A 15,173-nucleotide genomic window follows, 5' to 3' on the forward strand; every position below is an offset into this window, starting at 1 on the left:
GGACCATGCCTCAGGACGACCTGACATGATGACTCCTTGCTGTCCCCAGTCCACCTGGCCGTGCTGCTGCTCCAGTTTCAACTGTTCTGCCTGCGGCTATGGAACCCTGACCTGTTCACCGGACGTGCTACCTGTCCCAGACCTCCTGTTTTCAACTGTCTAGAGATCGCAGGAGCGGTAGAGATACTCTTAATGATCGGCTATGAAAAGCCAACTGACATTTAATCCTGAGGTGCTGCACCCTCGACAACTACTGTGATTATTATTATTTGACCATGCTGGTCATTTATGAACATTTGAACATCTTGGCCATGTTCTGTTATAATCTCCACCCGGCACAGACAGAAGAGGACTGGCCACCCCTCATAGCCTGGTTCCTCTCTAGATTTCTTCCTAGGTTTTGGCCTTTCTAGGGAGTTTTTCCTAGCCACCGTGCTTCTACACCTGCATTGCTTGCTGTTTGGGGTTTTAGGCTGGGTTTCTGTACAGCACTTTGAGATATCAGCTGATGTACGAAGGGCTATATAAATACATTTTATTTTATTTGATGATGTCAGAGTTCACGTTGGGTTTATTGGAGGGTGGAGGTTTGCACGGAGTAACCGGTAAAGAGGGGAATTCGTCATCTTCAACAGCATTCGAAAGCATATTATCCATAGGGCAAGCGTAGTTATGGCAGTTGTCTATAAGCACGTTTCTCTCTTGTTGATTAGCAATAGAACGGCTAGCTTCTTCCTTTGTTTTTTTTGTCACGACTTCGCATGGACATGCCGAAATAAATTATAAAATTCTTATTCCAGTCACAGGAAAGTTCTTATCTTGAACAAATAAAAACAGTAATAGTAATGACTGTAAACTTGTTTTTTTCACAATCTTTCTGAAGTTTGGTGCGCAGCTCGGTAAAAAAAAAGCGTATGTTCAAGCCGCGATCTAAAGTTAGCCAAGCTCGCTAGTTTACGTGCTGATCCCACCTCTGTCACCAATTTGTAACGAACCTGTAAGGCCACTGAAACTCGCACGCCTATTGTTTTTAAATTTTTACTAACTACTATGGTAATTTAAACATCTGACAACATGCAGCCTTTCTCCACCATGCCAACTTTTTCAGTCACCAATTAATCAATAAATAGACTGGAATTAAGTAATGGTAATGTGACAGAATTCAGAGCGTGCGCAGATTCAAAATTTGCAAGTGTATTTTTGATTCACAGCAGAATATTTAAACTCGTAAATAGTTTTGTAATAATTATTAAAATTATTCTTACAAATCTTATTGAATGTATTCAAATGTAAAATTACATGTTTGTGATCGTTGTTACATTTTTCACCCATTATGATACAAGCTTGCAAAATTAAATTACACATTTGCCAATTGTACTTGCAACCACGAAATTCAAAATACAAACTCGGGTAGTTCTGTCATCATTATAATCCCATATCCCTTTATGTTTACCTGTGGTGCCGCGTTCAAAACACCTGGGAACTCGGAATTATCTGCCTTCCGACTGGGAAAATCGATTTGAACGGTCATCCAACTCGGAATTACAAATCTTTATAGAACTCCGACTTTCCGACCTGAAGATGACATATTTGACCACGTATTTTTCCGAGTTCCCAGTTGTTTTGAACTGGACATGAGTCTTGAACCTGGTCCTAACGCTCACATTCTTCCACGTAGCGGTGTTTGCGAAAGTAGTAGCCAGCCAGGATCCAGCCCAAAACAACATCAGAACTCGAGGCATCTCACAGGCAAGACATCTTCCTTCTCCAAGAAAAAAATATTTGTCGTTAAAAACGGCAAATGCTGTGTAAAATGTAACTTGTATTTTGGGATTTAATTTCTACCTTGATAGCTATCTGACACAATGGTCGCAGTAGCTGTTAGCTGGCTAGCTAACTACAATGCTATTTGCATTGGATAACGATACACTTCACGAGCTACTTACTGCTAGCTAGTTAGCTACCTGCTAGCCTCTTGGTTGAGTAACACTAGCCATTTGTCATCTTCTAAAGTATGTGTCACTGTTCAAAGTTTGCAAATCAGGTGAACGTAGTATTTAATTTTGCGTGGTGCTTAATCAACTCTTTCCAACTTTGACCACCCAAAAATATGTCGGCACCAATCTAGTCAACGTTAGCTAGCTACAGCCAGTTTGAGTAACATTGAATGTGTAGTAGGCAGCATTCAAAAAACAAATACATTCACTCACTGTCACTACAGTTGGGCAGAAGGCTACTGGCTATGTCATGTTTCAATTCCACAACACCTAATAGGTAGCTAGCTAACAAGTTAGCTGCTAATTTGTAAAGTTACCATTTTACATCAACTGTTTGTTTTTTGTCATGGGCCTGTTCTTTAGTCATTTAAGCTTGCCTAAACACAGTTTAGATTAGGATTATAGGTATCCCATTTTGGTTATGTGAAGAGAAATAAGAACAACTTGGCAATGTGATGTGTTTAAGCTAAGCACACACAAAAACAGTCTACAGTTACAGCCTAGGATTACTATCCAGGACATCCATGAATTGTGTGCATTGAAAGACAATGGCTTGAAGCCGTGTCAACAACATGAAACCAAAGAGCAAACAGGTGTGAGTGAAGAGGAAAAGAGAATCGTTCCACTTAAGTTACTTTTCCTTTTGGGTGGCGGGAGTATATAGATTAAACACCACAGTGAGTGTACAGCCAAGGTAAAGTAGCCTACTGTGAATTCTGTTGTCGCATAGGCCTAGCCTCTGTCACAGGTATTCACTGAAGCCTGGGTGCCCAAGGCTAGTTGTGACATAATGCCCTGGTGGAATGCTACAAATGCAAGTAGGTAGTGTCGATGAAAATTTAAGTATTTCTTAATTCATGTCCAGGTACAGCGGGCAGAAGAATTTAGTTCCTTTTAACTGACCCACCTTCATTCACATGGACTGGATTTTCTCTGAATTTAAACTTTGCACCAGTGGAAAATCAACAAAATAATTCAAAGTAGGCCGAATGCTTTTTATTTTTACATTAGTGACAATGATTATGAAACTTCCCCAGAATGTTGTGTCATCATGGGATGAGTGATCAGGGGTACTGGTGCTCTCTACCCAGTTATTCCTCCTGTGGCTGCTGCAGAGGAGAACCAGATGTCGTAAACCAAGACTGAAGCCTACCACATTTTGGGGGATTTGATGCTGAACATCTACAACTAAGAAACCATGGGAGTCTGTCCTGCTGTGTCCATGTTTTTCCGGAAGTGCAAGTATATGATACTGTTGCTGCTCTCCGTCTCCGTCTTGGCTTGGTACGCCACTTTTGCCGGTGAAACAGTGAAAGCAATTCAGGGAACCCTTTTGCCAGCGCAAACACTTGCTGATAATACTGAGGTCCTGAGTGGGGGAGAAGGAGACTCGTGGAGATCAGTGACACAGGTCTTCTCCAATCCTCTCCTTGACACCTCACCATCAAAACAAAGCTGTCCTGAGAAATCGCCACTGCTCCGTAAGTACAGACTCAAGTATCCACAGATGTAATTGTAAGCTTGATACGGGCCTTTCTATAAACTACATACTGATGATGCCATGTTACTGTATAATTCCTTGTAAAGAACGATGATAATGCCATGTTACTATATCATTCCTTTTAAAGAACATTATGTACGGTGTGGCTTAATGTGGAGAGAATAACATTGGTAATCAAGTAAATACTTTAATGTTTTATGTAGGGATTGTGTAACAAGCATTTGTTACTCCTAAACACTGCTAGGCTGTGGCTCATTTTGATTATTTTCACATACTGTAGCAATCTGTGATAATCTCATTTCCAGTCTGATGGACGAAAACGTCCAATTTGGCCTTCGTTATTCAATACTTCCGGCACGTAGGCATTGGCTTAATCATCTCCTACAACACTACCCCTAACAGGCTGACTACACCGCGAGCATCACAAAAATAAATGTAGAAATCTATATTATTCAATTATTGCACCAACGAGTGTCTGTGTTGCCGAGGGCTAAAATAGAACTCCTTTCTATTTCTGACGCAGATCGCGCTGCAATCCTGCCTCTCCCATCTCCTCATTGGTTATACCCACGTGGGTGACTGAAAGATGAATGAGGTCGGTGGCGGTAATGCACCTAATTTATGATAGTTGCCAATCGCAATATAAAGTCAAGAGAAGAAAAAGCATAGGAGGAGAGAACTAGAAACGATTCGGTTGACCATTTTATGTGTGGATTAATTGTCGGAGTAGAGGACTTTGTCCATTTCAGGTAAAATAACAACTCAATGTTTATATCCCTGGACAAATTGGCTAGCAATAGCAAGCTAGCTAAATAGGAAAAATTAGCTAGCAAGTGCAAGTTAGCTAAATTGCCATAAAGGTTTAATGCTTTTCGACCTGTCCCCAAATTAATGTAATTGGTTCAGAGTTTTTGACATTTTAACCTGCGTGTCGTGATCGCGTTTGGTGTGGGGGGACAAAATACATTTATGCACGATGGCACACGTGCGCAGCCAGTTTGGGTTCCGTGTAACCCTCCCTGTACTCTAGCACACCACAAGCTCAGAGCCACGCCTCAGTCGTGTGATTCACTAAAATTAAATGATGACAAGTACTGTACTAAATTGGTCAGTCCCATATAATTATATGGTCACTCCCATTTAAGGCTAAATTTGAGTGGTTGATATCCAAGGCTATATGCACTGTGCGCAATAGCTTGGGGATGAGGTTACCTATGCGGTAACAATTAGCATGTAGCCGACATACAACGGCTCCTTGTTGACAGGAAGTGTACAGCTGTTGTAATTGTATTGAGTGATTCCATACGAAACCAGGACAAAAAAAGACAATTGCTTTTTGGATTTTTACGATATTTAATCCATCGACATTTTTGGAAGAAGGTTTGTTGACATACATTTGACATTTGTATCTAAAAGCATAATTGAGAAATAATTATGACATGTGGGCCTAACCGCATGTGGCCACATAAGACTCCGTAATGTTTCATAGATTGGTGGTATATGAAGCTTTACTGCTTGCTCTGTAATATGAGTAGGATTCTGAATTCAATAACAATTTTCTTACATTAATTTATGAATATTAAAAATATAAACATGAATTTTGAAAAAATTAATTATTTCCCCAATTTGTTGAATATATTGTTGAACAAAAGATACTCTATGACCATATCAAAGTTCCAGAGTGAGATCTCTGGACTATTTTATACAGAGAAAGTGGCATAGTATACAATGTAACCAATCACAGCCCTCCTGTTACTTGTATCATTACTTATCATACAAATCACCAGCATAGGGTGACCATTTTGAATCCATTTTCACATTCACTCTGTTGGTGATGCTTACAAATTGGATCATAACTCTAAATGTAAGGTGGGTAAGGCCCACATGTCATAAATATGCCAACTTGGATTTAAAAAAATATTTTATTCTGCTTTTAGATACAAATGTCAACAAAACTTCCTCCAAAGGTCCATTCTATAGATTAAATCTTGTGACAATCACCCAAATCATTGTCTTTTTTTGTCCTGGTTTCATATGGAATCAATCTATAGGCCTACACCTATGGGATGCAGATTGCACAGCATTACAGTGGGTTTCCATAAACACATTCAAGTTTGAAGACAGTTAGTGTTTGTCAATGGCCCAAACAAAATGCGCGCACACGTGTTTGCAATCATCTGTCCATACCAGGGCTCTCTAACCCTGTTCCTGGAGAGCTAAACTCCTGTGGGTTTTCGCTCCAAACCCAGTTGCGTGTTACATTAGGGTTGGAGTGAACCTAGAGGACGATAGCGCTCCAGGAACAGCCCTGGTCCAGACTATGCATTTTTTCATATAAAAAAACAAAACTTTTATTTAACTAGGAATGATTTGCAGTTCATAATATTTAGATACTTTTTTTTAGGAAACTAGTGCATGTAAATATATTGCAATGGAGTTGATTGATTTAAAGCACAGATAATGAATTTGTCCAGAAGGCTTTACTATTTGGTTGTCTGTATTTTCATTATTAGAGGTCGACCGATTATGATTTTTCAACGCCGATACCGATTATTGGAGGACCAAAAAAAAGCTGATACCGATTAATCGGATGATTTTTAAATATATATATATATTTGTAATAATGACAATTACAACAATACTGAATGAACAATGTACACTTCTATTTTAACTTAATATAATACATAAAGAAAATCAATTTATTCTCAAATAAATAATGAAACATGTTCAATTTGGTTTAAATAATGCAAACACACAGTGTTGGAGAAGAAAGTAAAAGTGCAATATGTGCCATGTAAAAAAAGCTAGCGTTTAAGTTCCTTGCTCAGAACATGAGAACATATGAGAGCTGGTGGTTCCTTTTAACATGAGTCTTCAATATTCCCAGGTAAGAAGCTTCAGGTTGTAGTTTATTATAGGACTATTTCTCTCTATACCATTTGTATTTCATATACCTTTGACTATTGGATGTTCTTATAGACACTTTAGTATTGCCAGCCTAATCTCGGGAGTTGATAGGCTTTAAGTCATAAGCAATGCTGTGCATCAAGCATTGCTAAGAGCTGCTGGAAAATGCAGTAAAGTGCTGTTTGAATGAATGCTTACGAGCCTGCTGCTGCCTACCACCGCTCAAGCAGACTGCTCTATCAAATCATAGACTTAATTCTAATAAAAAACACACAAATACGAGCCTTTGGTCAATAATATGGTCAAATTCGGAAACTATCATTTTGAAAACAAAATGTTTATTCTTTCAGTGAAATACGGAACCGTTCCGTATTTGATCGAACAGGTGGCAACACTAAGTCTAAATATTACTGTTACGTTGCACAACCTTCAATGTTATGTCATAATTATGTAAAATTCTGGCAAATTAATTACGGTCTTTGTTGGGAAGAAATTGTCTTCACACAGTTCGCAACGAGCCAGGTGGCCCAAACTGCTGCATATACCCTGACTCTGCTTGCACTGAATGCAAGAGAAATGACAAAATTTCCCTAATTAATTTTGCCTGCTAACATACATTTTAATTTAAATTAAATATGCAGGTTTAAAAAAATATACTTGTGTATTGATTTTAAGAAAGGCATTGATGTTTATGGTTAAGTACATTTGTGCAAAGATTGTGCTTTTTTTCCGCGAATCCGCTTTTGTTAAATCATCACCCGTTTGGCGAAGTTGGAGGCTGTGATTCGATGATAAATTAACAGGCACCGCATGGATTATATGCAACGCAGAACAAGCTAGTTAACCTAGTAATATCATCAACCATGTGTAGTTAACTAGTGATTATGTGAAGATTGTTTTTTTTATAGAATAAGTTTAATGCTAGCAGCAACTTACCTTGGCTCCTTGCAGCCACAAGGTCCTTTTGATGCTGCACTCGCGTAACATGTGGTCTGCCTGCCATGCAGTCTCCTCGTGGTTTGCAATATAATCAGCCATAATCGACGTCCAAAAAGGCTGATTACCTATTGTTATGAAAACTTGAAATCGGCCCTAATTAATCGGTCGGCCTCTATTCATTAGGCCTACTATTGTCTATCTACAGAGGGAGCTCTAAACCTCACATTTGAGGACTCTCTAACGCTGAAGGAGGTGGAGAGTGAGAACAGTGGAGTGGCTGAGGGCCAATACCAGCCTCCAGACTGCCTCGCCCAGCAGAGTGTGGCTATCCTCATTCCCCATCGTAACCGGGAGAAACACCTCCTCTACCTCCTGCATCACCTACACCCCTTCCTTCAGAGGCAGCAGCTGCACTACAGCATCTACGTCATCCACCAGGTATTACTCTCATGATGTGTAGTAACAGTAAATTATGTCAGTTTCACTCTAATAATTTGTGAGTGAATTCAAATTTGTATAACCGTTTCATGACGAGTATTTAAATGTTCAACATGTTTCACTTGACTGGAGAATATTGATGGGGGAAAGTGCTGCACTGATTTTGAGTGATATGAAATTGATATTTGTAGTTGATTTGTTTGTTTTGACAGGCTGGAGAGGTGACGTTTAACCGTGCCAAGCTACTTAATGTTGGGTACTTGGAGGCACTCAAGGACTACGATTGGGATTGCTTCGTTTTTCATGATGTGGATCTGGTTCCAGAGAACGACTACAACCTATACAAGTGTGACCAACAGCCCAAACACTTAGTGGTCGGCAGGAACGCCACAGGGTACAAGTAAGTATCTCAGCTCTCAACTCATATCCACCTATATCTAAAAGCAGGTAAATGTCTATATGCCATCAAAACAGCATCCATGCTTTTGTATGACAAAGTGATGTTGCCGCTATCAATATAAGTATTCATTACCAAGTCCAAACATAAACATTTCAGTTATTAATTGCGTTCTGGGGACAGGTCTGTTATGTCTTGTTTTTTGTCTTTTTGCTGTCGTAGATTGCGATACAAAGGGTACTTTGGAGGGGTGACGGCCATGACGAAGGACCAGTTTCACAAAGTGAACGGCTTTTCAAACACTTACTGGGGATGGGGAGGGGAGGATGATGACCTTCGCATCAGGTGAGACCACTGCTAAATGTTGGACCTCTGCATATCTCTCATTACATCTTAGTCAATACAGAATGTTATTGATTGATTGATGATTGATTTAATTTGTCTCTGGTAGGGTGGAGCTCCAGAAAATGGAAATTATACGACCCCCCCCTCTCATAGCACGCTATACCATGGTATTTCATAAAAGAGATAGCGGCAACGAAATCAATAAAGACAGGTGAGTCACGGTGGACACATCAATAATAAATAGCTTGCTGTATTCTAAATATTATTAGTCGCTGAATTCATTTCATTCTGAAATAATTTCTCCTTCACAGGATGCGTTTGCTAGCACGGACACCTAAAGTCTGGAGAAAGGATGGCCTTAACACCTGCTCCTACAGTACTCTATCAGTTGAGAGGCCGCCTCTGTACATTAATGTCACCGTTGACATTGGCGAACCAATGCACTGATGCTTCGGAGCACCTCTCTTCATTTACTGCAGTGTGTACAGGATTATTGATCTGGCATGTCCATGCCTACATGTTACTTACCAGAGGGTCGCAAACAGAAGGTTAGTGGCAGTAGCTGTTGACCATAATTAATGTGATCTACTCAGTTTTCACTGTAAACCATTCCAAGCAGGGCATGTAAAATTGCTAGGTCCTCATAATGTAAGTCTGGAAGCCCAGTCAAACCTGGTGACCAGGTTCTAGGGGTGAGAGTAAGACCAAAATATATATTTTTCTCTACAACAGAGCATTATTTGATTTATCCTAGACTTAAAGGGGAAATCTGCAATTGCTACATCAATTTTGGGACTTATAAATTAATGATATTTATCCATTGATTCTTGAAGAATGTAACTTTTATAAATGCTTTATGAGCTTAGTTCAACTGTTGTACCCCATCAGAAACCAACATATATATATAAGCTTATTTTACACCAATGTTTGTAAACATTGTACATGTAAATAAACACTGTATAGCCTCAAAACATGCTTAAAAATATAATTTTGATATCTTGTATGGTCAGTACTTTGCTCTGTCGATTTAATTTGAATGTTTTACATTTCTCCAGGCCCGTCACTCAGCTTTTTGCCAAAACAGAGTCAGGTGGCGCTTTGTTATTGTTTCAACTAAGGATTTTCCCGCTAAGGTGTGTTGTTACTTGATTGTTTCAACAAGTAATATGCATTCGAATAGAGTATGTTGTCATGTTTTTGATTCTAAAGAATCCTGGGTGTTAGACCTGGATTTGATCATTTCTTAAAATCTCTTGTCAAATGAAAATGAAGAATTGCTCTCAATTCATTCCTATTTGATGAATGTAGTAGCTAATATGGGACACAAGGGACTCATTTACATATATTGATCATTCTCACATGGTTCCATGTTTATGAAAGTATGTTACATTAAGATGAATTGTAATTTTTATAAATCTTGTTACAATATTACAGTGTAGATGGCTTCATTTTATACACTTATCACAAGGTTGATATTTTGGATCAACATTTTGGATATGCTGATTCAAGATTTGTGAAGTAACTCATACAGACGTCAAATGTGTAATATTGTATGATACTTTCTGTTGCCTTAAAGCTGCAATATGTAACGTTTTGGGCGACTTGACCACATTCACGTAGAAATGTGTGTTATAGATCTGCCATTCGCATTGAAAGCAAGTCTTAAGAAGCGGCAGATCTGCTCTGTGTGCAATTTCTATGCTTCCCGTTCTTAAGTTTCGTTTTACTTCTTTTGGTTTTGTACACCAGCTGAAATTACAATATTTTTGGTTAAGGAAAATATATTTCACAGTGGTTTAGATGGTACAATGATTCTCTACACTATACTTTGATTGCATAATTTCAGTTTGTGACTAAATACATTTTTGCAAACCGGAAATAGCGGAGTGATTTCTTCATAGTGCATCTTTAAATAATACGTTTTTAATAGAACCAGAGGTCTACTTTGTTTGTTATTGCTGATTCATAGTTCCTTGTGGGTTGTCCCATTTAGGCTGTTATTTTTATTTATTTTTATTTTACCGTTATTTTACCAGGTAAGTTGACTGAGAACACGTTCTCATTTGCAGCAACGACCTGGGGAATAGTTACAGGGGAGAGGAGGGGGATGAATGAGCCAATTGTAAACTGGGGATTATTAGGTGACCATGATGGTTTGAGGGCCAGATTGGGAATTTAGCCAGGACACCGGGGTTAACACCCCTACTCTTACGATAAGTGCCATGGGATCTTTAATGACCTCAGAGAGTCAGGACACCCGTTTAACGTCCCATCCGAAAGACGGCACCCTACACAGGGCAGTGTCCCCAATCACTGCCCTGGGGCATTGGGATATTTCTTTTTTAGACCAGAGGAAAGAGTGCCTCCTACTGGCCCTCCAACACCACTTCCAGCAGCATCTGGTCTCCCATCCAGGGACTGACCAGGACCACACACTCCATTTATATGTGACACTTTTTAGATAGGCATAAACCAAGAATACATTCTATTTTAAAAATGTTATCCAATGAAATAGGACTATTATGTGTTTTAGATTTGTTTATATATATATATATATATATATATTTGAGTATATGGATTTGGTATGGCCTGCTCTTTCACACATACAGTACCAATAGTAGTCAATAGTTTGAACACACCTACTCATTCAATGTTATTATTATTATTTTTTTACTATTTTCTACATTGTAGAATAATTGTGAAGACATCAAAACTATGTAATAACACGTATGGAATCATGTACTAACCAAAAAAGTGCTCAACAAATCAAAATGTATTTTATATTTGAAATTCTTCAAAGTAGCTACCCTTTTGCCTTGCACACTTTTGGCATTCTCTCAACCAGCTTTACCTGGAATGCTTTTCCAACAGTCTTGAAGAATTTTCCACATATGCTGAGCACTTGTTTGCTGCTTTTCCTTCACTCTCCGGTCCAACTCATTCCAAACCATCTCAATTGGGTTGAGGTCGGGTGATTGTGGAGGCCAGGTCATCTGATGTAGCACTTCATCATTCTCCTTCTTGGTCAAATAGCCCTTACACAGCCTGGATGTGTGTTGGGTCATTGTCCTGTTGAAAAACAAATGATACTCCCACTAAGCTCAAACCAGATGGGATGGCGTATCGCTGCAGAATGCTGTGGTAGCCATGCCGGTTAAGTGTGCCTTGAATTCTAAATAAATCACTGACAGCAAAGCACCATCACACCTCCTCTTCCATGCTTCATGGTGGGAACAACATACAGTGATCATCCGTTCACCTACTTTGCATCTCACAAAGACACGGCGGTTGGAACCAAAAATCGCAATTTTGGACTCATCAGACCAATCGACTGGTCTACTGTCCATTGCTCGTGTTTCTTGGCCCAAGCAAGTCTCTATCTTATTGTTGTCCTTTAGTAATGGTTTCTTTGCAGCAATTCGACCATGAAAGCCTGATTCACGTAATCTCCTCTGAACAATTGATGTTGAGATGTGTCTGTTACTTGATCTCTGAAGGATTTATTTGGGCTGCAATTTGAGACTGGTAACTCTAAAGAACTTATCCTCTGCAACAGAGGTAACGCTTGGTCTTCCTTTCCTGTGGCGGTCATCATGAGAGCCAGTTTCATCATAGCGCTTGATGGTTTTTGCAACTGCACTTGAAGAAACTTTCAAAGTCCTTGACATTTTCTGGATTAACTGACCATGTCTTAAAGTAATGATGGACTGTTGTTTCTCTTTGCTTATTTGAGCTGTTCTTGCTATAATATGGCAACATATTACAAAATAGGGCTATATTCTGTATACCACCACTACCTTGTCACAACACTACTTGATTGGCTCAAACGCATTAAGAAGGAAAGAAATTCCACAAATGAACTTTTAACAATGCACACATGTTAATTGAAATGCATTCCAGGTGACGACCTCATGAAGCTGGTTGAGAGAATGCCAAGCGTGTGCAAAGCTGTCATCAAGGCGAAGGGTAGCTAAATATATAATATATTTAGATTTGTTTAACAATTTTTGTTAGGTTACTACATGATTCCATATGTGTTAATATATAGTTCTGTCTTCACTACTATTCTACAACGTAGAAAATAGTAAAAATAAAGAAAAACCCTGGAATGAGTAGGTGTCTCCAAACTTTGGACTGGTACTGTATGCTTGGGCTCCCGAGTGGCGCAGCGGTCTAAGGCACTGCATCTCAGTGCAAGAGGCGTCACTACAGTCCCTGGTTTGAATCCAGACTGTATCACATCTGCCCGTGATTGGGAGTCCCATAGGGCAGTGCACAATTTGCCCAGCGTTGTCCGGGTTTGGGCCGTCATTGTAAATAAGAATTTCTTCTTAACTGACTTGCCTAGTTAAGTAAAGGTTAAATAAAACATACAAATATTCTGTAATTTATGCCTCATTGATATTTGAATAGTGTGAGGTTAAAGCTATATAAGTTCTTCATTGTTTTGGTTTGTTTCTGTGGTCCTACTCTACCTGAACGATAGTGAATGATTCATGTTAGAAAATATTTAGGGATGCCATAGTGACTGATTCATTAAGAGTGCCATGTTGGGTGAGGCCTTTCTGTTTTTTGTACATTTCCTTTGAAAACCACATGTTTAGTCTTGTAGGTTTTCATTGGGTGTATGTGTAACCGGTGTGAAATGGCTAGCTAGTTAGCGGGGTGCGCGCTAATAGCGTTTCAATCGGTCACTCGCTCTGAGACCTTGAAGTAGTTGTTCCCCTTGCTCTGCAAGGGCTGCGGCTTTTGTGGAGCAATAGGTAACGATGCTTCGAGGGTGTCAGTTGTTGATGTGTGCAGAGTGTCCCTGGTTCGAGCCCAGGCAGGGGCGAGGAGAGGGACGGAAGCAATACTGTCACATATGGTGGGTTAACCCATATGAATAAGATGGAAGTTGTGAATTCAAGATAATTTATCTATTTCTATCAGCGAAAGGTCATTCTCAACTGTGTTTCAGTTAGGGATAGTCTTTGATTTGCTATGTAGCTTTTTTGCAACATGGCTTCAAGTAGCCTATAGGGTAAAGTTGTTTTTTATGTTAAATTTTTTTTTAATGGATTGACTGATTCATAAAGTAGGGTACTTAGCAGAATTTAAACAGAAGTACCTGTTCTTTACCCACTTTGCTTTGCTCTCCATGTGATGGACACTATGCAATGTAAAACATTTGTATCTAGTATTCTGACTACAAGTTTGAAGGATGTGCTCTGAAAGGAACACTAGTTTCACCAGTACAGTTTTGTGGAAGGACTCAGAGGGGAAGGAGTGTGATGTCTGAGCCTTTGTATGGACAAAATGATGTCATCCCTTTTTCCTGTTGTGCAGAAAGAAATTAGTTCAATGGAGGCCAGGATGGCCAGAGCACCATTGGAAACATTAAGCTTTGAGCCCAGCAAACAAGATATCACATGATACCATAGGATGTAGGATTTTAAATGTAAGCCAACTTCACACTACAGCCGACATCAAGAGCTTAGAATAAGGATAACACTCTAGGCAATACCTCCTACTTACATGTACTATTAGTCAGCTGTCCTTGGAAAAAATACCAATGAAGGCAATGGGATATGTTGAAACTGTTGACTCCCTGTGTGGGTTGTTAGATATGGCTCAGCAGGCCTGGTCACTTGACTGGAACCTTTCTTTTAAGCAAAAACAAATGTTCCATTAAATAACCCTTATGGCTAAAGACCTGGTGCTAAAGTAAGGGTCCTAACATGATCTCACCTGGAAAAGCTATGGGCCCGAATTATAACTTATAACTACAAACACCCTTGTTTGACCCTACTTGACAGTCATACAGTGCCTTCGGAAAGTATACAGACCCCTTGACCTTTCCCACATTTTGTTACGTTACAGCCTTATTCTAAAATTGATTAAATCGTTTTTTCCCCCTCAATACCCCATAATGACAAAGCAAAAAGAGGTTAAAAAATGTTTGCTAATTTACTGCAAATAAACTGATGTCACATTTGCTTAAGTATTCAGACCCTTTATTCAGTACTTTGTTGAAGCAACTTTGGCAGCAATTACAGCATCGAGTCTTCTTGGTTATGATGCTACAAGCTTGGCACACCTGTATTTGGGGAGTTCCTCCCATTCTTCTCTGCAGATCATCTCAAGCTCTGTCAGGTTGGATGGGGAGTGTTGCTGCACAGCTGTTTTCAGGTCTCTCCAGAGCTGTTCGATCGGTTCAAATCTGTGCTCTGTCTGGGCCAATCAAGGACATTCAGAGACATCTCCCGAAGCCACTCCTGTATTGTCTTGGCTGTGTGCTTAGGGTCGTTGTCTTGTTAGGTGAACCTTCACCCCACTCTGAGATCCTAAACTGCTCCAGAGCCCTCTTCATCAAGGATCTCTCTGTACTTTGCTCTGTTCATCTTTGCCTCAATCCTGACTAGTCTCCCAGTCCCTGCTGCTGAAAAACATCTCCACAGCATGATGTTGCCACCACCATGCTTCACCGTAGGGATGGTGCCAGGTTTCCTCCAGATGTGACGCTTGGCATTCAGGCCAGAGTTCCATCTTGGTTTCTTTACACCACAGATTCTTGTTTTTCATGGTCTGAGAGTCTTTAGGTTCCTTTTGGCAAACTCCAAGTGGGCTGTCATGTGCCCTTTACTGAGGAGTGGCTTCCGTCTGGCCA

At 39.7% G+C, this 15,173-nt stretch overlaps 1 protein-coding gene across 3 annotated transcripts; it reads left to right on the forward strand.

Annotated features, from left to right (window-relative positions):
* Positions 1–1,457: 1,457 nt before the first annotated feature.
* On the forward strand, positions 1,458–9,952 carry LOC139552639 (beta-1,4-galactosyltransferase 4-like). 3 transcript variants are annotated; one of them, XM_071364541.1, is made up of 8 exons: positions 1,618–1,749; positions 2,863–2,977; positions 3,089–3,478; positions 7,550–7,782; positions 7,995–8,182; positions 8,402–8,524; positions 8,631–8,735; positions 8,836–9,952. In XM_071364541.1, the coding sequence occupies exons 3-8, from the start codon at positions 3,196–3,198 to the stop codon at positions 8,969–8,971; spliced, it is 1,068 nt and encodes a 355-aa protein (XP_071220642.1). In that variant the 5' UTR covers positions 1,618–1,749; positions 2,863–2,977; positions 3,089–3,195; the 3' UTR covers positions 8,972–9,952. The 3 variants fall into 3 exon arrangements, with proteins under 3 accessions (XP_071220645.1, XP_071220642.1, XP_071220644.1); XM_071364543.1 differs by lacking the exon at positions 2,863–2,977 and having other exon boundaries at positions 1,636–1,749; XM_071364544.1 differs by lacking the exons at positions 2,863–2,977; positions 3,089–3,478 and having other exon boundaries at positions 1,458–1,749.
* The last annotated feature ends 5,221 nt before the right edge of the window (positions 9,953–15,173 follow it).

This window comes from Salvelinus alpinus, chromosome 24 (assembly GCF_045679555.1).
Source record: "Salvelinus alpinus chromosome 24, SLU_Salpinus.1, whole genome shotgun sequence".
Taxonomy (NCBI): domain Eukaryota; kingdom Metazoa; phylum Chordata; class Actinopteri; order Salmoniformes; family Salmonidae; genus Salvelinus; species Salvelinus alpinus.